The sequence below is a fragment of the Eublepharis macularius genome, chromosome 3 (assembly GCF_028583425.1).
Source record: "Eublepharis macularius isolate TG4126 chromosome 3, MPM_Emac_v1.0, whole genome shotgun sequence".
NCBI classification, from domain to species: Eukaryota; Metazoa; Chordata; class Lepidosauria; order Squamata; family Eublepharidae; genus Eublepharis; species Eublepharis macularius.
Genome location: NC_072792.1, coordinates 19,149,438 through 19,175,727, shown reverse-complemented (window position 1 = coordinate 19,175,727; position 26,290 = coordinate 19,149,438). Strand labels below are relative to the sequence as shown.

Sequence of the window (26,290 nt, the reverse complement as noted above, 5' to 3'; positions counted from 1 at the left end):
CCAACGAAAATGGCCAAAGGCAGTATGTTGAATCTGGCCAGCATTAGTGCCCTTCTTTGATGGGGATCAGTTAAAGAGCAGAAATAGGCGGCTAACTGGCCAGATGACAGAGGCAGTCCCAAGTGAATTGGGGAACAGGTTTTCCTAGCTACCTCGGTCAGGCGCTGAAACTGAATGTCTAAGAGCCTCCGTTTAATTGTCTGAAATGCTGTTGGAGCAGATGCAAGGTAAAGTGATTCTAAAGATATACCCATACACCTAACTTTTTTGTGGATTAGTTCCAACCACTTGAATTTGTGGAAATCTGAGAGCATTAGAAAAGTAAAGGAATTTGAGTCGGAATTAAATAGAAGGCAAAGCCAGAATTTGATTGTTAGAAGCCAGGCCCGGCTCGGTCAGGCAACTCGAACCCAGAAATGCTGCACAAATGGGGATTTACTGAATGGTGAATAAGTGGAGGTTGTATGTAATCTGTTATTTCATCTTTTTCTTAGCCATTTCAATAGCAAAAATATTGACAATCTATTGCAGCATCAGTGATTTTCCAATCCATACAAACCATAGTTTGACAGAGCGCTCGGCTGAAAGCAAGATGACTAATTATAGATGAAGGATACTCGCAGGCAACCATTTCAAGTCTTGGTTTGAGAGGAATGTGTGATCGCCTATCAGAGCTTCCAATTGCTGCTGTCTTGATATTTTAGTGAGCTAGTGACTGGTAGCATAAAATGAAGATATTTCCATTTCACATCTGTCTAACGCCTTTCAGACTGAAAAGAAATGTTTTGAATACAATGTCTACTATTCAGTTTTCTCTGCCATGATTCCAGATATTTGTAAATTCTCTCTCTGTCTGCAAGTTCTGTAAAAGAATTGCATATCTGTAGCCAAACTCTCCCTTTCCTATCCTCATTCATTTGTTAACAACCAAATCGACAGGGGCGAAGAACAACAGACAAATAGCTGGAGCTCGTAACTGCTACCGGTTCTTTCACTGGAAATCATTTCATAAAGAACTAGGGGTGCAGAAATACCTTCCAGTTCAACTTCAGTTCTGCTCACCAGTTGTTGAGCAATGAGCCGCTTTTTTTGTGACCTGTTTTTGAAGAGCTTGATCCTATACATTTGGTTATTTCTTTCTTTATTAAAACAGTTCAGTACAGGGAAAACAGAAGCAATGGCCACATGGGCATTGTTACACAGCCCAGTGGAAATCCTAGTTTTCTCCTTTTCTCTCAGACCATTCATGAGCGCAGCCAATTATATAAATAAACATTGACCAAATTAATCAGTCAGCCAGTGATAGGGTTGCCAACTCTGGGCTGGGAAATTCCTGGACATTTGGGGGTAGAGACTGGAGGGTGGAATTTGGGGATTTGGGGAGGGACCTCAGCCGGGTATAATGCCATACAGCCCATGCTCAAAAGCAGCCATTTCCTCCCAGAAAACATATCTTTGTAGTCTGGGGATCAGTTGTCATTCCAGGAGATCGCTAGATTCCAGAATCCATCTGGCCATTGGGAACTCTCGTTCTAGTGATTATTTTATTGCTGGGTACCTTAGCTTGAAAGCCTGATCTAGAGTTCAAATGCAATTTCTGGGCCCAAACAGGACATCTGAGAAATGTATTCCATCACTATGGATTATTTTAGAGTAGCAGAAAAACATTATGCAAAGCTTTATTGCCACAGTATCTTCGCTTGAGGGATAGGTTGTGCCCGGTCAATTGTGACATAGATTTACGGTGTAAGGTAGATACTTCTGGGCCTTTATGTTTCTGTTTTGAGCATAAGATAAAAACATAAGAAAAGATTCCAGTTCACTTGTATAGTTTCCTACATTATTTCATTTTGGTAGCATTTGAGAGTAATGCACTGAGGGTTCTAGTTGGCATAGGATTGCATTCGGTCATGAATGGACAATATATGCCTTGGGTTCCACAAGTGGGTGTAGAACAGGACAAGGCCTTCTTTCCCACTATCCATTCCAGTTGTAGCCAAGGGCAAAACCAGATGGGGGCAGGGGGTGGGTTGGAAATATACCATATCTTGGACTTGACTTGTGGCATGGTTGCTAGAAACATGTACACTGATTTTGGAGTCATTTCTTTAAATATAAAAGATGATTAAACAGGGTGGAAAATAACATAATAAGTGTGATCGTTCACTGAACGCATACATGCCAATCTATTGACATTACAAAATAACATACTATATATTTAATGGGGAAAGGCTGCCTTATCCACCTTGCTTGGGAAATACTATCTTTAAACCCGTATAAAAATCAGACAGTCATTGTGGCTGGGGAAAGACAATGGCAGCTCTCTTCGAGATTGGCTGGGAATTCTCTTTGCTTCTCCCTTGCAATGTTTTGATCAGAAGGGATAACTTCTGTACAATTTTAAGTAAAATGTGCATTCATGATGCATTGCAGGCAAACTCTGGAATTCAGAAAAAAACACAGATTTAGTTAGGGAGGGGTTTTGTGATTACCAAGCAGCCAGGACTACTGTTTCCATTCCAGAGAGTCAAAAGTAAGACCCAGAAACAGTTACTTTCTTGATTTTTACAGCTCAGGATGTTCATCATTATACAAACCCCTAGCAGTTAGCTTGCTGGAAGATGTTACAGCTTTCAGTACTTTATAACTGCACAGGCAACCATTCATGGTTGGTATTTCATAATTTGTGAGAGATACTATTTGTCTTGTCCTTTAGTCTTAGACTTTCTCTTTGCCTGGAATCACTATCCTAATCACTCATTAGCAAACCTTCTCTGAAGCAGTGAAAGAATGCACTCTTTTAAATTCTTCCAGTTGAGAGCCAAACTACAAGTGACGCCTGACACAGGTTGGACACTTGTCAGCTTCCCTCAAGTTTTGATGGGAAATGTAGGCAGCTTGGTGGAATGTTGGACAAGTGACAGTTGAAAAGTCCATTGGACAGTAGTCAGAGAGCCAAGCTGCAAGACCAGGATGTCTACATTTCCCATCAAAACTTGAGGGAAGCTGACAAGTGTCCATGTCAGGCATCCCTTGTAGCTTGGCTCTCAGTGTTGCCTCTTTTTTCAAAATAACAGGCAAACACAGTAATCTGGATCTCCTCATCTAGCAACCACTGGTTCCTCATAATAGAATTATCCTCTTTCTGACCACTCCAATCAATGGTTTACCGTATTTGTTGCTGTAGTAGTAGTAGTAGTAGTAGTAGTAGTAGTAGAAGAATAGTAGTAGTAGAAGAAGAAGAATGTTGAGAGTCAACCCTCCCTCCCTCAACATGCCATCCTATTGAATGTTAGGCAAAGGTAAAGATAGTATGCAAGCACCCAGTCATTACTGACCCATGGGGAAACATCGCATCACAACGTTTTTTTGGCAGACTTTTTGTTACGGGGTGGTTTGCCATTGGATGTGTTGGTGGTTGCACAGCAATTAGATATAAGTTTGCAGAGTTGCAGAGTTTGATAATAGCACAATGGAAATAAGTAGACAGACTTCTGTGATTCTAGGTCTATAAAATACTTTACTGCATAATAGGGTAAAAAGGGTATATTTGGTAGGAAAAACAACAGATTCTGACTACATCTTGATAGTCTCAACTAGGTCCTAGAGAGAGAAAAGCTTAGACTGCATGGTCTAGTGAAGTAATAGAAGTGGACTGTAGTGGCAGACGACTGAACAAAGAGCAATAAAACCTTAGTATATGTTGCTAGCTAATTGCCCCCCCAATAAACTGGCTCATCCAATAAACTGGCCCATCCAATACTAATTGCCCCGCAATAAACTGGCTCATCCAATAGACAATCCTAGATTCTCTCATTGAGACTAAAGACACCCACTTTCGGCGGCAGGGGGAGATTCAGCTTCAGATAGTTTAAAGGGCCCTTTCCTCCAACGTGCAAGGGGCAGGGCCCTTTAAACACCCCACAAACTGACCTTCCCAATGTCCAATACCCACCAAATTTGCAGGGGACATAGTCCTCACTGTCCTCTGAAGACCCCCCCCCCCCCCAAGTTTCAGAGAGATCGCACCCCGGGAAAGGCATGATCCACACATCTCCCCATTGGCTGTCATTTTCTCTTCACAGTTGCAAAAATGGGACTCTCTGCTGGAAGTACTTTGAAGGGTTAAAGACAGAAGGAGTTCAGACAGAGTTCAGTCCCTCCCTGCCTCCGGTTGCCAAGGGGACTGATTGCAGCAGGTGCTAGACTGTCTGGCTTGCCGAACAGCTGCCGAAGGCAACGAACGAGGCTTTTAATGACCACCTGTTCATTTAGGATGGGGCCTCACGAACATCTTGTTTGAGAATAGCAGATTAGGCTGTTCGTAATGCTGTTCATGCCCATGTCTACTTACAAATACTAAATCTTGTATTTAAAGACTGTAAACTCATTTGGCAACGGCATGTTTCTGCCTCCTCTTACTTTCAGCTTCAGAAATATTTGTATTAATTCAAAGGTATTATGTATCCTAGTGTTTCCTCAGTTCCCCACCAAGAAACAGTTTTTTTTTAAATAAATCATCTCACAGCAATAGATGTCCAAACTTCAAATATTCAGTTCCTTTCATAGTGCAATCCGACATACCTTTGGGTAATATTGTATGCCAGATACTGCTGTACTGTAGCAGGCCAGCTGTGCAATACTACTCTTTTAGAGGACCGATGAATAATAAAGGAAAGCTAATCTGAATGCTTAATTGGAAAATGCAGGGAGTGGGGAGGGAAACTTTCCTAGTGAGACCTTTTCATCGTCTGCTAAATAAATGTGCCCCCCCATCTGTCTATCAAAGTGGTCGAACATTTCCTGAAATCTCTTTGTTTGTTTTAAGGTGTGCAAACCCATGAGTAGAGGCAAAATTTGCATGTACATCATCTCTTACACAATAGTATAGAGTCCACTAGCACCTTTAAGACTAACTAACTTTACTGTAGCATAAGCTTTTGAGAACCACAGTTCTCTTCATCAGATGCATCTGATGAAGAGAACTGTGGTTCTTGAAAGTTTATGCTACAGTAAAGTTGGTTAGTCTTAAAGGTGCTACTGGACTCTACTATTTTGTGACTACAGACTAACAGGGCTAACTTCTCTGGTTCTCTTACACAGGTTGCTTGGAACTTAAAGAAGATACCATTGAAAACCTCCTGGCAGCCGCTTGTCTCCTTCAGCTCCCTCAAGTAGTTGAAGTGTGTTGCCATTTTCTCATGAAGCTTTTACATCCCTCGAACTGTCTCGGAATCCGGGCATTTGCAGATGCTCAAGGATGCAGTGAGCTTATGAAGGTGGCTCACAGCTACACCATGGTAAGACAGCTCCAATATCCCTTTATCCTCGTATCAGAATAGAGACCGTCAGATTACATGCATGGTTGATTTCCCGGCCTAATCTCTGTGATCATTAAAACAACTTATTTATGCTTTGTTTTGTCTCCTGATAGTAGGGTTGTCAACTCCAGGTGCAGAATTTCCTGGAGATTTGTGGGTGGAGTCTAGGAAGGGAATGAAGTGGGGTATAATGTCTTAGGGTCACCTCTCAAAGCAGCCTTTTTTCTCTAAGGGAATGGAACTTTGTCGTCTGGAGATCAGTCGTAATTCCAGACCTCCAGTCCCCACCTGGAGGTTGGCAGCCCTACCTGATACCCTATCAAGACAAAACACAGCAATCGGAAGAGGATTGCTTACATAATACACTTCTAAAGCTCTTTTCATCTGAATGATATTTCACATAGAAATGGAGAATATACTATTTGCAACTAAATGTCTGGTCTGTAAATTGGTGGCTGCATTGAACAAAGTCTCTACTGCTTTACTCTCTATGAAAAGATCAAGATCAAACTCAGTATAAGACAGTTTCCTATATTCATACCTAATGGTGTCAAACCTCAGATTTCTTTTTGCCGGGCTAGGTCAAGCCTAAATCTATTGTTATATGTTGCTTACTTCTCAAATTTTCCTGTAAGAGCCAAGACTCCTGGGTCTTAATAATGGAACTAGTGAAATCTCTGTCCTTTTAAAAGAGGGTCTTGGATTTCTTTACTTAATGATTTCTGCTTCTTGCAGAATAGAATAAATTATATACTGCTTGTATTTCTTTTTAACCCAGTGCAAGTATTAAGCTAGGAACAGTGTTTTACTCTTTTATTTATTTGATTGCAATTTATGTTTACATTTGGTTTATTACTTCACATTCCTTTGGGGCTTGTTGGAGGTAGTTTCATATTTGCAACTGAGAGCCAAGCTACAAGTGAAGCCTGACACAGGTTGGACACTTGTCGGCTTCCCTCAAGTTTTGATGGGAAATGTAGGCATCCTGGTCTTGCAGCTTGGCTCTCCGACTGCTGTCCAATGGACTCTTCAACTGTCACTTGTCCAACATTCCGCCAAGCTGCCTACGTTTCCCATCAAAACTTGAGGGAAGCTGACAAGTGTCCAACCTGTGTCAGGCGTCACTTGTAGTTTGGCTCTGAGCAAGAAAACCTATGGTGATTGCTTTGGGGACTTCAACCTCAGGGCCTGATCTTGTGCAGATATATCCCCCCATTCCCATTTCTGGTGTGGACCAAGAATAAAAGGTCTGTCACAACCCTCTCCTCATCTCCCACCGACCGTACTATGTGGTGGCTTTGGGGCAAGGAAGCTCACACTCTCATTGCTTTTCCAATACCTTCTCTCCTTACCCAACCTAATTAAGTCTGGCATGGCAGCGATGTCTCAACCAGCTGGGGACATTTGAGTCTGAGCAGAGAGAGGGAGAGATCTCGCTGTAGCTGTAGTTGTATATTCATTATTGTGATGTAGTTTTTAATTAAGATCTTTATTCAATGCATTTTTAATAATCTGATTTTTTTGTAGATTTATTTTTAGTTGCTACCTGCAGTTGGGTCTCTGTCTAAGAACAAGCAGGTTTATATATTTCAAAAATACGTAAATACATACATGAAGAGCCCCGTGGCACAGAGTGGTAAGCTGCAGTACTGCAGTCCAAGCTCTGCTCATGACCTGAGTTTGATCCCGGCAGAAGCTGGGTTCAGGTAGCCGGCTCAGCCTTCCGAGGTCGGTAAAACGAGTACCCAGTTTCCTGGGGGTAAAGTGTAGATGACTGGGGAAGGCAATGGCAAAACCACCTCGTAAAAAGTCTGCCAAGAGAACATCATGATGCGACGTACCCCCATGGGTCAGTAATGACTCGGTGCTTGCATAGGGGACTACCTTTACCTTTTACCAAAATACATAAATAATGATGATGATGATGATAATGTTTGATTTATATACCACACTTTAGGACAAAATGCCACACTCAGAGTGGTTTTCAAAGTGTGTTGTTATTATCCTCATGACAATCACCCTGTGAGGTAGGTGAGGCTGAGAGAGCTCTGAGAGAGCTGTGGCTGACCCAAGGTCACCCAGCTGGCTTCAATGGGAGGAGTGGGGAATCAAACCCAGTTCTCCAGATTAGAGTCCTGCCACTCTTAACCACTACACCAAATTGGCCCACTACACCAAGGCCCTCTTACCTGGCATGTCACAGACCTTAATAGCAGATATGGTTTCTAAGGGACTATTCAGACTCTGGATTTACCAGGCAGCTTTTTGGTGATCTGGTTAGTAGAAATGAAGGGCAGAAATGAAGTCCATGTCCTGGTCAGAGAAGAAACTGCTGACTATGCAGTTGAATCTGAAAGGATGAGGAGAGCAATTAGGATGATCCGACCCTAGAGACCAGTTGATCCAATTGAATTCCAGACTGCTCTGTAAGGGATTTAGGAGATTTAAACATTGTTAATATCTGGAATATGGAACTTTCAAGTTGATTTTATTTATTTGTATCAATCATTTCTATGCAGACTTTCCATCCAACTCAGGCTCCCCAAGGTAGTGACGATTAAAAGATTTCCACGTTAAAACAGCATTTAAAATACACCCATATATAAAATATTTAAAGCAATTACATAAAATATAAACACATATAAATGCACAAACAGGGAGGAGGCCAAGTGAGAGTTAGTGAGGGGGTACCAATTGAAAAAAATAATCTTCACCTGTTGACAGAAGACCACCCTAGAAGGAGATGGAGCTCATTTGGGATGAAGTTCCATAGTTTCAGAGCCAGGACTAGACATGGGCACAAACAGAAAAAAAAATGAACATGATGTTCGTTGTTCGTTGCCATCCATGAACAACAAACAACAAACACTGACAAACATGATCCTGTTACGAACATGTTTGTTGTTCATTGTTCTTGGGGGCCAGCAGGCTCTCCTCTAGCCATCAAGATCTCTACCACACCACTCCCATAAACCCTACCTGAGCAGACAGCAGGAAATGTACCAATAATAAATAATAGCTTGGCCCCAGAGCCTGGCAGCAGCCCTGGAATCTGAAGGGGTAGATCCCTACCGCACCACTCCCAGAAACCTTACTTGAGCTGGCAGCAGGAAAGGTGCCAGTAATAAATAATAGCTTGGCCCAGAGCCTGGCAGCAGCCCTGGAACTTGAAGAGGTAGATCCCTATCCCACCACACACAAAGAAAATTCAAGCTCCAATGCACTCTCCCTGTCTCTCTCTCAAAATGCCAACAGCAACTGTCTTTCCTTTACTGTCTGCAAAATCAGAGCTGGGAGCCCCCTCCCCCCTGCTCTTTGCTTCCTTGTTACAAATTTGGAGCTCCACACTTGAAAAGAAGAGCTGCCTATCAAGCTAAATTGGGCTTAGATTGGGGTTTCCAGGGCAACAGCTGGAGTTCAGACAGAGTTCAGGCAGTCCCTGCCTCCGGTTGCCAAGGGAATTGATTGCAGGTGCCAGATTGTCTGGCTTGACGAACAGCAACGAACAGCAATGAACGAGGCTTGCAATGACCACCTGTTTGTTTATAATGGGGCCTCACAAACAGCTTGTTCACAAACAGCAGATTGGGCTGTTTGTGGCTTTTTTTTGTTTGTATTGCTGTCCATGTCCATCTCTAGTCATGACCAAGAGAAGGCCCTTTCTCACCTGTCTAGCCCCAGATGACGGGGGCACCCAAAGAAAGACCTCTGAAAATGAGGAGAGTGGTCAGGTAGGTCAATGTGGGAGTAGGCAGTCTTTCAGGTATGCCTGACCACAGCCATATAGCCCAGCCATACAGGGCTTTTAAGGTCAATACTAGCATCATGAATTGGGCCTGGCAGCAAAATGTAGGTGGAATAAGACTGGAGTGATATGGTCCCTATGACCCTCTCCATTCAGTGTTCTGGACACAGCATTCTGTACCAACTGTAGCTTCCAGACAGTCTTCAAAGGCAGCCCCATGTACAGCACATTGGAGTCATCTACTCTAGATGTTACTTTAGGATGCACACAGTGGCAAGAACTTTCTTGCCTAGGAAACTTGCTCACCCGCTGAAGTTCATGAAAGGCACCCTGGCTACCACTGCCTCCTATTTTCCCAATGGGTTAGATAGACAGGTTTACCTGCCAGGTTTGTCTCCCATCTCCTTATCCCTCTCTCCAATTGTTCTCTCTCCTTCTGGTTGACTAGAGACTTGGGGAAACTGAAACGGGTAGGGAGCCTGATTGAGTACTGTCGGTTTTGAGTTACATAGAATGAACGCCATCAAACCAACTTGGTTTGTGTAGTGATGGTGATCATATCAACAAATGTTTTTTTGACAGCCACCATTGTGTGTTGAATCAGCTACCAGTATGATTCCGGGCTTTGTTCAAAGCGATGGTGCTTACCTTTGAAGTCCTTCATGGCCTGTGAGCCACATGTCTGATGGAATGCCTGTCGCACAAAGTCCAAATCTTCTGAGCCTTTCCGAAGCCTTGTAAGACAGTTTTATGTGAGCTTTCTGCTGAGGACTTAGATTTTTATAGTCATCGTGACAGCTGTTTTTTCTTTTACGGGCAATTACTTGGTGTTTATATGGTAGCTTGTTATTAGTTTGCTGTGCAAACTTCGTTACAACTTTTGTTTCTGTGTTGTAAGCCATTGTGAGTGATTTGAGAGAGTGGACTTAAATATAAAACCTCTTAATTGATAAATTAAGTAAACATGCATAGGTGTATGCCATCGAATGCTATTGCTCATTTGGCCAAGGTATTAGAAAATGTATGCAAACATTTTGAGGGAAGGAAAGTCAGGTGCCCAGAGATTGGAAGGCAGCAGAATTATAACTCAGTATCCCAGTTAGCTTGATTAGGTAAAGCTCTCAATAATAAAGAGTTTATGTTCTGTCTCATTAGAGAGGGGCAGCTATACAGAGTATTTCTGAGCCGACTTAGTCCTAGAGGTAAAGAAGATTGATCTGTTATGATTGCAATCTCAGCTAGTAACCAAGTGTTTTTAGATACCAAAGTTAAAACCTGTCCATACAAATCCTTGAGTATCATTCTCTCTTTCTCAGCATTATAGCCACATATTTATACAAATATAAGCATAAACACAAAAACACAGACACACGCACAAACATAAATAGTGTCATGTTTGATAACGATAACGATAACGATAACGATAACGATAACGATAACGATAACGATAACGATAACGATAACGATAACGATAACGATAACGATAACGATAACGATAACGATAACGATAACGATAACGATAACGATAACGATAACGATAACGATAGATTTATATACTGCCCTTCAGGACAACTTAACGCCCACTCAGACTGGTTTACAAAATATGTTATTACTATCCCCACAACAAACACCCTGTGAGGTGGGTGGGGCTGAGAGAGTGCTGAGAGAGCTGTGACTAACCCAAGGTCACCCAGCTGGCTACAAGTGGAGGAGTGGGGAATCAAACCTGGTTCTCCAGATTAAAGTCCCGTCACTCTTAACTACTACACCAAACTGGCTTCACTATAGCAAAAAAATTCGATTTAGGGGTAGATTCGAAGAAACTTCCTCTATTTCCATTGGATTTTAACAGCCTGCCATGATTATAAATATCCACATTCTAAATTCACGTAATGCAGTCCAAAAAGTCGACTGAGGGACATTCCAGTTCCTTCTTCAACCTTAAGAAGGTATTCTAGAAAGTGGGTCCTTTATGGCAGCCCAGACAGAACAGTGTGTCGGAACTGCAGGCCGAAGTGGAGGTCAGGAGAAATTTTCAAAGAATGTGATTGATTGCCTTTGGATCCCCGTTTACTTTGATGGTAATTTACCTCCAATGCCACTTAAGTCAAACAGGTTTTAGGATTGGGTGTAAGGTAGATAGATAGGCTATCCTTTGCAATGGTTTAAATTTTCATTAATTACAAACCTCAGCTCATAAAGTAAATGTAACAAAATATACCCACTAAGATGCTATATCTGCCCACTTTACATTCTGTATTGTTTGACACAATTAACATTGTTTGGCATAGAAGCTGTAGCTGAGATATGGACCAAAACCTTTCGTGTCTAGAGAGAGAACAGTTCCTTCTGGTCTAGGCTGAAATTATTACTGTAGTAATAAAGCAAGCCTTAATTGCAGCTGCTGTGGTTGCTGAGCCAGTTTTCCATTAAAGCAAGCTGTACTGTCAGTTGGCTACTTAGACGATATTATCTGCAGACAAATACAGATCTCCTAGGATAAATATTTTGATACCTGCTTCTAGAAAGCCATAAGCCTTACAGTGGAAATTGCACTGTGCGTTAGAGGCGTTTGACATTTCAGTCTGATGATCCGATTCATCTCTGGAAAAATAACAAACTAAAGTATTGGTATCGGATGGTTGGTATTGAATGGTTGTCTATCTGCACTAGGGAACATAAGGCATGATGGTTAGCCAGTTTGTGAAGAGGAAACAAAACAGACGCACAGTTCGTTCCATGTAGATGAGTATAATCCATCACAGAAGTAAGTGTTCTTAAACTTACTGATTTCAGTGGACATAAGCTTTTATAACTGTGCTGGAATGTGCCTAGGCACGCTATTTTTCTTATGCTAAAATAGTCATGAATCTCTACCACAGGGATGTACAACTACAAGTAGACAGATAATATGGTCAGCAAGCTTCTTATGTCTGTGTAAGGTTGCCAGGTCTCCCACTATGTTCTCCCAACAACCCTCCCATTTCTTCTTCAGGGCCTGAAATAACAGTGGGAGAAAAAATGGTGGCACATTGGGAGCACACACTCATTTTGTGCCAGCTCATGGCATCACTCCCAGTGAAATCCGAAAGTGATGTCATGATAGGGGTGGAGATCTTGGATTTCCCCAGAACTCTATGGTTTAACCATGGAGGTTTTTTGCAAATTGTGGAGCATCCTCCTCAACTTCCTGACAGCACTTCTGTGTTTTGTGAGAAGTGATGCATGCTAGCATGATGTTATCAAGTTGTTCCTAAATTATTCTAAAGGTTCCAGGCTGTGGCCTGGCTAAATTAGGCACTATAATGGTATGCAGACATTTCCAGAATTGTCAATCTCAGTATAGCTTTTTCTTTAGCAAGAGAACTGGAAGCTCTACAGTTTTCTTTGAAATTTCACTTCATACAAACTCAGAGGCAACTAAGGCCTTAACAGACCTACTATATCAGCCTCAGAAATGTTCTAGTGTTTATATACGTTTTTTGCTTTCCTCAAAATTCTGTGGATGGTTTGCCTAAGCAGGAACCTCCAGACTTCCATTTTGTGGACAAGTATGATCGGCTACACCCTATGGTTGGACCTTCTTGATAGTAGCTCCTACCTTATGGAACAATTAACCACAGGAAGTTAAGAAACTTGATGTGATGACAGCCCATCTCCCAACCTAGAAATGAGGGACTTAAATTTCATACCCTACAAGCTTGATTTGTTTTTAACAACAACAACATTCAATTTATATACCACCCTTCAGGACAATTTAATGCCCACTCAGAGCAGTTTACAAAGTATGATATTATTATTCCCACAACAAAACACCCTGTGAGGTGGGTGGGGCTGAGAGGGCTCCAGAGAACTGTGACTAGCCCAAGGTCACCCAGCTGGCTTCAAGTGCAGGAGTGGGGAATCAAACCCGGTTCTCCAGATTAGAGTCCCGCGCTCTTAACCACTATGCCAAACTGGCTCTCAGTTTTTTTGTTTTTTCTAATATACATTTATTTTTATAAGTGAAACTTTTGAGATTGCTTAGTCTGCTCAAGAGAACCAGATCACTTAAAGATGCCAGACAGAACACAAGACTAATACAAGCCCAACAGAACCAACATCTAACCAGCAGCCAACCGGGCAAGCTAGTAGTACCAAAGCAGCCAGCCAGACCTGGCAATAGTATATAGCAAACAAGTGCACACCATAATGCTGCCTCCCTCTGTTACCCAAGTAGAAGGCAGCGAGAGGGGGGCGTAACTGGGATTCTCCACCTATGTCTACTGGGATTATTCCTTAGAGAACTCTCATATGAATCAAGCAGATGTTCAATCTGAAAGTTGTTTATTACTACTACTACTACTACTACTATTATTATATTATTATTATTATCATTATTATTATTATTATTAAAGGGAAATCAAAAGGACAAACATACAGAAAATCATCCACACTACATGTCATGGGCTGGGCCAGCCCAAGCAGGGTGGTTCAAGTCCAAACCTTAAGGCCAAAGTCAAAGGGGAGTTTCAAGAGCAAAAGCCAAGTCAAACCGGTGGTCAGAGCACAAGATAAAGCCAGGAGTGAGTCCAGGAGTGAGTCCAGAGTCCAAAAGCAAGGTCAGGCACAGTCCAAGGTCAGTCACTGATAGCGTCAGGTCCAAAAGCAGGCACGGGCAAGGTTCACAAAACACAGCGTGGTTACAGGCAGTAGACACATTGCTTCCACACCCGGCAGTTCCTCCAGACTGGCTCTTATAGCCAGGCGTGGTTTTCAGCCAGCTGCTGGGGCTCCATCCTGACACTACTCATCGTCACTCTCCAGCAGCTGGCGTTGGCTCAAGAGGTGAGCACTGCGCCGTCTCTCCTGCAGTTCCAGTCTCTGGCACTGCCTGCAGCGTTCCTTGGGCGTGGGTGAACCTGGGGGGGGGGTGGAGGCTCTTGGCTGCGCTGCACCTGTAGAAGTCCCTGGCTGAGCTTCCCCTGTGGTGTTGGAGCTAGAGGGTGCTGGTGTCTCAGCTGCTGGCTGCAAGCTCTGATCAGCCAGCAGCTGTTGCTCCTGATTGCTGGCTTCTGCTGAATCAGGGCTAGGGCTGGCTACACAGGGCTCCTCTTCTCCTGAGGAGTCCTGGCTGGCTACATGAGGCTCCTCTCCTCCAGAGGAGACCTCACTCTCAGACTGGGCCATGACACTACACATCCAAGGCTAACTAGCAAAAACTGGAAGTAAAATGGGAGAATGCGGTTTAGGGAGGGCAATAATTACCAGTCTCAAGGATTGAAGGGGTCCACAGAGACAGCAGTAAAAAAAGACCAGCATTTGAGGGTCAGTGCATGGGTCAGTGCATGAGTCTGAGGATCATTGCATGGATCCAGAACACACACACAGAGCATATGGCTGGGAGGGGACAGTTATAAGGGAAAATGTACCCTGGGGCAAAACAGGCGTCTTGCTCCCCAAAACAATAACTTAACGGTTTGTCCAGAAGTAGAACCATTAAGGAGGTAGAAAAAAGGAGTTAAACTTTATTTACAACTTTAACAGCATTAAGATAACTCAAACACAGAGACACATTGTTTCTAATATTTGAACTTTTGGTCCAGTTCATTCCAACAATCAATAATCACAAAATATCTGTTCTCAGAAGTCAGCTCTATTCGGGTTGCTCCCTTCACAAGCTCAGATAATTGTTCTCTCAGATAAGACTGCCTTCTCTCTCCTAAATACTCTAAAGGGTTTTCACCTATCTTCAACCACCCCCAGCCCCAGCATCACACTAGCTCTCATTGGTTGTTCCAAGGCAAAGCCAGAGCTGGAACTGTACAACCAGTTTATTTAAATGTACCTATACCTATCCAAATAGGTTTTAAGGACCTGGCCTTTCCTTACTCCCAGGCACATCTGAAAGCACGAAGAAATGTTATACTTTTGGCTGCTCTACCCACACCCACATTTTAAAATTTCAGGGATGGGATGCAATTACACTTAATTTGTGTAAGGCATTTTTATGAATTTAAATCGTGGTCTGCAAACAAACCTCCTACACCTTCTAGCCTTCTGCTGGTATTGCTGGCACTTTCTACTATAATGTAACATTACTCAATCTCATATTTGTGTACAATTATCTTATAAACTAGTTTATATATATCTATTTATCATAATTATCTAACCTCATTACTTACAGTAAGGCTGTTGGTATAAGGTAGGAAGGAAGCAGCAATAAGCCAGATGGAAACCATGACAATATATTGCAAAAGTTTTTTTTTTTTTTTAATTGTTAGGAATTACATCTTGCACAGGTAAGGATACCTTTTTCTGCCAAAAAAAAGTTGGAAGGTGGAAGAATGCTAGGTATCTGAAAGGTGAAAGGGAATTTTATTTATAGTAGTACTATCAATTATAAATTTTCCAACCACTTACCCAAATATAATCCAAGACACCAACCACAGTGATACAAAGAAATGTGAGTTTTATTATTTCTGAATAAAGACCAGATGCAGATTCTTTCTCTAGCTCATATGCATAAAGAAGAGTTATATCAGAGAATCTTATATACCTTAGCACTAATAGTTTACAGAATCAAAGATCAAAAAGGTTAATAAAACTTCTCTTCAGAATTACAATTCCCAGGATACAAGGCACCATACAAGCTTGAGTGACACGTCAGTCAGATCTCACTGTAATATAAACACCTGAGTGATGAAGCCATACTTTTGTTACAAGTTCAAAACACTTCTGAGAAATAGCTCTTCTCAGTAACTCTTCCAAGGTTGAAATCTTAGTGACGGAATGAAAAGAAAAGGATCTTTTCAAATGCTGGAACTTTCTCACTTGTTTTGAGATTATGCTAACCTGCAGCTGAGAGCGGGACCACAAGTGACGCCTGACACAGGTTGGACACTTGCCAGCTTCCCTCAAGTTTTGATGGGAAATGTAGGCAGCTTGGCGGAATGTTGGACAAGTGACAGTTGAAAAGTCCATTGGACAGCAGTCGGAGAGTCAAGCTGCAAGACCAGGATGCCTACATTTCCCATCAAAACTTGAGGGAAGCTGAGAAGTGTCCAACCTGTGTCAGGCATCACTTGTGGTCCCACTCTCAGTCTCAGAAAAGGAGAATTTGTCACTAAATTCACTAAGTCTTGCCTTCCTGTGTGAATATCTTTTGTGAATAATCTCATATATGGATTCTTGAAGAGGGGTCCAAAAAATCCCTTGACAAAGGATATGACCATACCAAGTGCAAAAATACATCATGTCTCTTCATTAAAAACAAACAAACAAACAAAAACCCTAATTTGTATGGACAATGTAAGGATGAGGAGCAATTTCATACGATTACCAAGACAGGATTACTAAAATAACCTGCATCATTGGCTCACGCCTCATCATGGAGCTCAATGCTCATGAAAGAAAAAATAAACAGGGAATAGTGAAGAGGACAATTTATTTTAAAGAGAGGAAAACAGACAGGCTTGAATTACACAACGGGTCAGAAAAACAAACCTTGCAGGAACCGGGGCCTAGCACACACTCTAGGTGCTAAATAATTTAGTAGCTGGAGTAACAAAAAGGATGAATGCACTGTAAAAGGCAGCTCAACTGGAGGAAGCAGAGCAGAGAGCACTAATGGAATAAACCTGCAGTTTGGAACATAAAAAGCCTGGAGTCCTCAACAAAACTTAGGCAGGAAAGGTTATTCACAGATGGATCTGAGAGAGGTTTGAAAAGATATGGGGGATCTTTGCCTTGAAGGTTTCCCTGTTTTTCTGCAATGAATGCACATTGGTGAGTCGTTTCTGATGCAGAGGCAGCATGTCTTCCCTGGTAGAAATGACATTTTTTGAGCATCTTAACCATCGTATTTTGTACATGGTGACATGCAGTACTATGCAAGGTGTGCATCCATTGTAAGTGTGACTTCCAGCCATCAATATATCCAGGGCTTTTTTTCTGGGAAAAGAGGTGGTGGAACTCAGTGGGTTGCCCTTGGAGAAAATGGTCACATGGCTGGTGGCCCCGCCCCCTGATCTCCAAACAGAGGGGAGTTTAGATTGCCCTCCATACCTTTCGGTGGCACGGAGAGCAATCTAAACTCCCCTCTGTCTGGAGATCACCGGGGCCACCGACCATGTGACCATTTTCAAGAGGTTCCGGAATTCCTTTCTACAGCGTTCCAGCTGAAAAAAAGCCCTGAATATATCTAATTCTGGACAATGATCTCTATATAAATAAAAAATCTGCACAATTGGGTCATATACAGAAAAGAAGGATTTTTTCTACAACCCTGGTGTAAGCCATTGGTATGCAGAAAAATCCAAATAGTAAATAAAAACTGATGAGTTAAGTTAAAAAATTTCTCAAACTATTGAAGAATGAGACGTCACAGCACTACTATGAGACCCCAGCCACCATTTTAAAATTCCTTTAGCAAACCAGTACACAAATGGAAAAGAAAGAGGTGGCAGGACAGGACATGGAAAGGAATGAATGACATGGAAAGGACATGGGAAGGAATGAAGAGGCAGCCAAGGTAAGGAAGCAGCGGCCATCAGGGAGGATATGGCAGGGGAGTGATGTGGCAGCTGTGGCAGGGAGAGGGAAGTCGGGGGTGATGCGGAAAAGGCAGCCAAACCACTGCCATTACAAGAGAAACCAAAGTGTTTGATGAAGGAAGGACAAGCCAGCAGCCGTGGTGGCTGGAGAGAAAGGGGAAGAAGGGGCAGGGGGCAAGGAAGACAAAAGTGGCAGGAAAAGGAAGGTGGTAAGAAGGAAGAAGGAGGAGGTGGAAGAAAGGAAGGGAAGGAAAGCGGTGGGAGGAGGAACCAGCAGCAGTGAAGGGAGGATGAGGAAGGGAGAGGAAGACATGAGAAGGTGAAGGGGGAAGGGGGAGGCAGTGTTGGATAAGTATTGTTGCAGAGTAGAATATTTGGGAGGGTATGCATGCCTGCTGCTTATGCTGAGATGCGAACCTGGAAGAATTTTTAAAAAGAGAAAGAGAAGACTATGCAGAACAATTATTCCCTTTCTTGTTACCAGGCTTTCCCAGACTTTGCAGAATACTGTACTACTGTTTCTGAATAAAGGGATAACCTGTAGTAAATAAAACTGGTTGTTGGGGACGGATTTGATGCATTGTGCTGAAAAGGAAAAAAAATGCATTCCTAAATACAAATAGGCGGCTTTCCTTGACTTGAAAGTGCTGGCAAGTGGTAGAGGAAAGCAACAAGGCCCCAGAATGTTGACTCCTGCCTAGAAGCCACAACAGAGCAGTTGGTGACTGATCTGAAGAGCCTTGAGGGAGTCTAAAAAGCAGAGTGACTGAAAGGAAACACGCTGCTTCCTCTGTGCTGCATCCCGCCAAGAGGAGCTCACAGAAGTCTTGAAAGCTACGTCTCTGAATTCGGCAGCAAATGTAACAATATGCTATATGAACGCACGCATATCTGCTGTTCACACATACTTGTAACTTGTCAGAGACTGCTCAGTATGCACTGGATTTTCCACTGAACAAAAGATCCGTGCTTAACTTGAAAAGTGCTCCAGTACAGAAACTACGTAAACAAGAAGGGAAAGAGTTTTTCTTTGACAGAGGAAAAAGTTTTGTTCCCTGAACAGCTGAACATTCTAAGCTATTGTACTAGAACAGCCAGGTAGTGTCAGGCCGGATCAACCTGTGTTGCAGTTTTCAGCCCAGTGTGCACAATACAGGGGTGTGCGGTTTGGTATTCGCATACCAAATATATATCCAGATACTGCCTTAAGGGTATTATCTGGGCATTTGGGCATACATTAGAGAATCGCAAATATATTCAGGAATACCAAATACCCTAATTATGGATGAACCCAAGTATATTCAGCATTCCCAGGCAAATGCAGTTTCAGCCATTTTAAAGCTGGCTGGCTGCATCTACAAGCTCTTCCCCCCTCCCTTGTCTTCCTGTTGGTTTCCTGGGCCTATTTCCTCTACAGTAGGAGGGAGGGAGAATTAGTGACTTCTCCCCCTTTGTAGACTTCCCAACACTGTGGTTTGAAGTTGGTTCTGTTAGGCTTGCAATAGTGCCCTTGATTCAGTTTAAGGGCCAAGCTACACATGACGAATGACACTTGAACGGCAAGTGGATTGAGTGGAGGGCAAGTGAACAGGGAGAAATACACTTGCTGTTCAAGTGTCATTCGTCATGTGTAGCTTGGCCCTAAGTCATCTGAGATTCTCTGGTTTGACATTGGTTCTCCCAGGATTCTCTGGTTTGGCATTGGTTCTCCCGGGATTCTCTGGTTTGGCATTGGTTCTGCTGGACTTGCATTGGCCTAGCTCCCTTTAATGACGCCTGTTCACCGAGAAGGTGGCTAAGTTTCTCCATTCTGCTTTGAAGTTGCGTCAAAGGATATAACGGAACTAAGCTCTAAATGTATTTATGTATTTGTATTCTTTTAACTTTGTTCTTTCTTTTTTGTAAGTGGATAACTTGAATTGCTGCAATATGCCAATAAAGGCTAACTTGAACTTGAAGTAATGACACCTGTTGTGCTGGGCTTGCAACAGGGCCCTTTGCTTCAGTTTGGTTCTGCTGGAATTCTCTGGTTTAACATTGATTCAGGTGGGGTTCTCTGGTCTGATGCTTGTTCCCTTGCTTCAGTTTGGTTCTGTTGGGCTTTCTTAGTTGAGATTCATTGGGACTTGCATTGAGACTGGCTTTTGGCCATGGGTTGCTGCCGCGTGTTTGGTTAAAGTTTCTTTTCTTTGCCCCAGAAAGCCTTAGATTCCCTCCCCCACAGAAAACAATGGAGAGTGGCTATGGGCACCTTGGCTGTGGGCACCTTGTTTAGAGGCCCATAGACTTGGTCCCCTTGGGTCCAATCTTCTTGAAACTTGAGGGAGGGGGAAATTGTTGGATATGGATACCACCTCTCCACAGGTGAGATACTCTAAACAGTGGAAGAAGTTCCTTCACATTTCTGTAAACGCCTTGAAGTGCTCAAGCTCTTGGTCCCTAAAGGAGAATAATTCCCTGATTCAAAGCTGATAAGGGGGGATGTTCTGGTCTTGTTTGATGCGAAGGAACTAGGAGGAGTGTTCTCTTTCTCTCATTTATTTTTCTCCTCAGAAGTTAAAGAGGATTTGAGATGTGCCAGTTACCCAGAGGCTCTATAGAGCCCATTCCAGAAAGCTATTCTCTTTGTCCCCTAAAGTCAACAGACTTCTCAGATTAGGGTTGCTAGCCTCCCGGTGGTGGCTGTAGATCTTCTAGAATTGCAACTGATCTCCAGCCAACAAAGATCAGTTCCCCTGGATAAAATGGCTACTTTGAAGGGTGGACTTTATAGCATTATACCCTGTTGAGGCCCCTCTCCTCCCCAAACCCAATCCTCTCCAGTTCCACCTCCAGGAATTTCCCAACCCAGAGCAGGCAACCTTACCTCAGATGGAAGCCTCTGGGCCAAGCTACAAGTGATGAATGACACTTGAATGGTAAGTGATAAGGGGGGATGTTCTGGTCTTGTTTGATGCGAAGGAACTAGGAGGAGTGTTCTTTTTCTCTCATTTATTTTTCTCCTCAGAAGTTAAAGAGGATTTGAGATGTGCCAGTTACCCAGAGGCTCTATAGAGCCCATTCCAGAAAGCTATTCTCTTTGTCCCCTAAAGTCAACAGACTTCTCAGATTAGGGTTGCTAGCCTCCCGGTGGTGGCTGTAGATCTTCTAGAATTGCAACTGATCTCCAGCCAACAAAGATCAGTTCCCCTGGATAAAATGGCTACTTTGAAGGGTGGACTTTATAGCATTATACCCTGTTGAGGCCCCTCTCCTCCCCAAACCCAATCCTCTCCAGTTCCACCTCCAGGAATTTCCCAACCCAGAGCAGGCAACCTTACCTCAGATGGAAGCCTCTGGGCCAAGCTACAAGTGATGAATGACACTTGAATGGTAAGTGAACAGACTCATGTGTATTCCTCCCTGTTCACTTGCCCTCCACTCAGAGGGCACTCGGAGTGGAGGGCAAGCGGAGGGCAAGTGAACAGGGAGGAATACACGTGAGTCTGTTCACTTGTCGGTCAACTATCATTCATCACTCGTAGCTTGGCCTTCTGTGGCAAGCCTACATAGAGAGAGTGAGAAATCATTGAAGGATACTACTGATCACAAAAGTAGTGCTGCGTTGAATGGATCACACAAAGCGATGGCTTGGCTTTATCTACAAAGACATTAGTGGCCACTTTCCACTTGTTGGATAAGAAGGAATACATTCCCTGCATTTGGGGTGAAGTTTGCTTGAAAGAGCCCTTCAGATAGTTTCGGCCATATGGAATAATGGACAAATATATTCAGTATTCTCAAATAAAACTCTACCTGAATATCAGGAATATGGAATATTTATGGTAGCCCTGGTATTCAGATCCCAATAACACCTTTTTTATGCACACCCCTAATACAATATGCTTTCAGGTACTTAATAATGGAAGAAAAGAGGAAGAGTCCAGTAGCACCTATAAGACTAACAAACCCTGTGCTTGGGTTTGAGCTTTTGTGAGCTACAGCATCTGAAGAAGTGAGCTTCTTGTTTCTATTGCTGCAGACAGACTAACATGGTTATGGAAATGTGGCTTGTTCAAAGAGCTGATCAATACTGGAAAGTAAATTCTCATGTGCCGAACTGTATGGTGAAAAACTTCATTTTCTTCAAGTTACTTTTTTAAAAAATATTTCTACTACACTTTACCTCTCAGGGACTGAGAATGGGTTACAAAATGAAACACTCAAAATAAAAGACAGTTTTAATAACTCCGAGCAGGATTTCCTTCTCCCTTGAAGGAAGCGAGGAACTACATTACCCAGGGCTGATGCTGGTTCTACTACCACCGCTGCAAACCATGGTCTTTCCCCCTTTGGCCTGTGCCTCAGTCTATACCCAGGATTTAAGATGAATGCAGAAAGTAAGGGCCAAGCTACAAGTGACGAATGATGCTTGAATATGCAAGTGAACAGACTCACATATATTCCTTTTCACTTGCCCTCCACTTGCCCTCCACTTGATCACTCCACTTGCACTCCACTCGATCATGTAGGGCCAAGCTACACATGACGAATGACACTTGAACGGCAAGTGTATTTCTCCCTGTTCACTTGCCCTCCACTCAATCCACTTGCCGTTCAAGCATCATTCGTCATGTGTAGCTTGGCCCGTAGTGATTGAGTGGAGGGCAAGTGGAGGGCAAGTGAACAGGGAGGAATACATGTGAGGGCCAAGCTACACATGACGAATGACACTTGAATGGCAAGTGTATTTCTCCCTGTTCACTTGCCCTCCACTCAATCCACTTGCTGTTCAAGTGTCATTCGTCATGTGTAGCTTGGCCCTGAGTCTGTTCACTTGCCATTCAAGTGTCATTCGTCACTTGTAGCTTGGCCCTAAGATACATATGCTCAGCCCAACTGTTATTCATCTGTTTAGCTAATCCCACCTCCCTCCCATCCACTTTAAATTACCTGTAGAAAAGAATATTGTTTGGGACAGCTATATCAGACAACAAAGAAACAAATTCAATTGGAAGTAGGAAAAAATCTTAAAGTTAAAATATTTAATAGATAAAAACATTTTGGACCAATACTTTATTTCCCCCCTCTTTATCTTCTTGGCTTTTTTCTTCTTTATCTTTGAGCAACTGGCAAATGCAACCCACCCAGAGTTTACAACCAGCTTCTTGAGAAGTGTCTTGTTTTTGCGCCTCCAGGACAATAGCAAAACCCAGAGTTTAATCATGCTCAGTGAGGGGCTGCTTTACCTTGCTAGAGGGCTAGTTTTGGTTTTCTAGGACAAAAGCTGTGTAGGCCTGTATTAGAAGAAGATTGCCATAGTCAGAATTGTATTTTTTCATCATACGTAGTCCATACAACAAGTAATTGACTCATGCATAGTCACACTGGGAAGTTTTCATTGTCTGTTTGGACAGTTACATTTGAAAAACATTGAATGCTGTGCTTTAAGAAGTCAAAGTGGACAAACTGTTGCTGCTTATTAACTGGTAATCTGCAAAGGACTATAGTTGTCATCTCTATTCTGAAGTTGTAGTGCAAAGACCATTAGGGAGCATTTCTACTACTGGAAGAAGCATTAATATTATATGAAAGATGGTGCTGTTAGTAACAGAAAAACAGTGGTGGCAATAGGTGGAACTGCCTCTCATCCATCCAGTGTTTAAGGACAGGGAAGTTTTGCTCAAAATGAGTACAATTTTACATGCTGGCTCTCAATTTTATCAGAACTCACTTGTCTTAATTATCTCGATGGATGCTATCTAGGAGGAACTAGTCACAACGAGGGGTGTGCAACCCGAAAAGATTCGGGTTTTCCACTTTGGGTTTACCTGAAGCAGAAAAAAGATCCGGAAATCCCTGAAATCCAAAGCGCCATGTCACTTCGGATTTGGGTTTCCAAGTTGCTTCAGTATGCTCCATAAAGATTTGGAGCATACTGAAGTGATGGAGGAGGAGGGAGGGGGGAGGCTGCCCCCACCCTTAAACACCCACTCCACCCTTTAACCTCATCCCCCACCCCCACCCAACTTAACGTGCAGCCAGGACCTTCCCTTCTGCCGCTGTGGCCGGCATGGCTGGCTGGCAGACAGGGCCTTCCCTCCTGCCAGCGCTGCGGCCGGTGCGACTGGCCAGCAGACAGGGCCTTCCTTCCTGCTGGTGCTGTGCCGGCACAGCTGGCCAGCAGAGACGGCCTTCTCTTCTGCCGGCGCTGCACCGGCGCAGCTGGCCGGCAGAGAGGGCCTTCCCTCCTGTTGCGGCTGCGGCGGCTGCGGCCGGCTGGCAGAGAGGGCCAGCCTTCCCTTCTGCCAGTGCCAGGTAAGTGGGGGGTGGGGAGGAAAGGGTTGGAGGAAATGGTTAGGTTTAAATGGCCCTGCCACTTGTGAAAGTGCCCTTTAAACCTAACCCCTGGGTCCCCCGAAGCTTCCCGAAGCATTCTGAATGCTTCAGGAATCTTTGCTTCGGGATTCGGAAATTCTGAAGCTTTCCAGATTGGGTCCGATTCAGGTATTTTACTCTAATCGGATTCCAAAAGCACACAACCCTAGTCACAACAATGAGATTCTTTTTTTCTGAGTGTTATTCCCTGAGTAGTTTCTTGAAATATATATATCAACCAACCTACATCAACATGAGTAAGTCATAAGTTGGCAGATATATTTTTAATCATCATAACTGAGGAAAGCAATGAATGCAAAGATATAATCTGTATCACCAAAGGTACTGAAACACATTTTATTGGGCAATTCGATGCAGAATTTCTTGTCATAGCCCATTGCACTGTCTAATCAATTCCAAAGATGCCTGAAATATACAAGACACCATCTTCTTGGACACACAAAACCTGTGCAGACAGCCCCTCCACATGTTGATCAAGAATGGCCACAAGTACACTGCCCCCCCTCCTCTGTGTGATCACTGTTTCATGACCATGGCACCTATGCGTGGAGGAAATGTCTATGGGTATGCTTTCTCACCCTGATCGGCTACGCAGCTTTCCTAATGTTGCTGATCACATGGAGGGAAAATACATGCGGGTATTTCCTCTGTTCATTGACATGATGCTCAAGTTCAGGTGATCATGTAGAAATGGGGAGCAGGGCTGTACAGGACTACAGAGGGAGGGGAAAGGCCTCAAATCTTGATCAGCACAAAATGCATTATCTCATTTTGCATTGCGCTCTGAGTGGCAGTGGGAGAAAAAAAAATGAAAAACCCTGCTGCATCAAGTGAGGCATCACATCACTCCCAGTAAAAAACTGTAAGTGATATAAGGTAGCTCTAGGAATTGTCAGAAACTCTGTGATCTTACCATACAGTTTTGGGTGATTCCTAGAGTTACTATGTCATTACTTTTTTAAAACTAGAAGTGATACAATAAACAGCTGGTATCACAGTCCCCTCCATATCCCCACCCACAATCCTCCCAGTGGCCAGGCACTGCCTAGTAATTCCCATTACAATATACTATTTTAGTGTATGACCTAGGAGCAGGAAAAAAATGATATCACATCAGAATACCAAACTCGCATGGATCAGAAAGGCTTTTTCTGTGGGTGAAGATATATTTCTTTGTGCTCGTGTTATGAAAAGGACCTTTACAGTTTCCTTGCTTTTGATATCCTCATTCTCCACCCCCATTCTTGCCATAAACAGTTGTACTTCATGAGATCACTGCTTGTGGTTCGACTATTTGGAGATGCTTGTTTGAAATGAATGGGTACAACTAGCACTTATCACAGTGTGGAACGTTTTTATGATAAGCTTTCTCTAATACAGCAATGATGCCACAGCACATTAGAGCACCACTTCATCAAGGCACAGTAGGGGGAAGAGACAAAGGAAAAAAACATTTAAGGGACCAGCATATGGACAACAAGTCAATTAGCAAACATATAGGAAAGACAACCGCTGGCAATGAAGTGCTCAAATCCTCTTGGAAAAGTAGCTAAGCAAATAGTCCATGGTGAATTAAGCTGCAATCTGATGCCTAATTTAACTCCAAGAACCTCCATCCTTATTGCTTAAAATTCACAAAAGAAATCAGCATGCTAGAAAATAAGGCTGAATTACTGCATAGAGAGCATTAGGCCTGCTGCTTGAATTGACTCGATAAACATTTAGGGTAGGAACAGTCAGGTTTGACATCATCAAAAACTGCCCTAAAATTCAATTCTAATGTCTTTCAGAAAACAGTTGTTTAGCTTCTGCATTGTACAAAATTACATTTTTATATGCTCATGAGAGCTTGCTAGGTTTAATTTTTCATGGCAACCCAATGTTGTTAACTCCATTTTTCTTGTGAGCTTGATGGGAGATTGATGAGAGTAATAATGATGGGAAAAAATAAAGTAGAGGAGAGGGTGTGGCTCAGTGGCTGAGCATCCGCTTTGCATACAGAAGGTCCCATGTTCAATCCCCTGAATCTCTAATGGAAAAGATCAGACAGATAGTGATGTTGATACCTTCTGCCTGGAGAGCTACTGCTAGTCTGAGTAGACAGGACTGACCTTGTTGGACCAACAGCCAACAGTATGAGGCAGCTTCAGGGGATCAAGTGTACACAGTAAGCAACCCATTTGACTCTTGGGAGTTGCACAAGGTTTGCACAACCCATCTGAATCCTCAATGCTATCTGTTTTTATCTCATCCTTCTCCCAGGGAACTCAAAGTGATGTATATAAAATTCCTGTCTCTCTCTCTCTCTCTTT

At 43.0% G+C, this 26,290-nt stretch overlaps 1 protein-coding gene across 1 annotated transcript in view; it reads left to right on the top strand.

Moving 5' to 3' along the window:
• The window catches only part of KLHL1 (kelch like family member 1), a 282,888-nt gene that overhangs the window by 97,131 nt on the left and 159,467 nt on the right, over positions 1 to 26,290 (top strand). Inside the window, exon 4 of the mRNA XM_054974105.1 lies at positions 5,104 to 5,300. Coding sequence (XP_054830080.1) covers positions 5,104 to 5,300 — 197 coding nt within the window. The remainder of the gene's footprint in view (positions 1 to 5,103; positions 5,301 to 26,290) is intronic.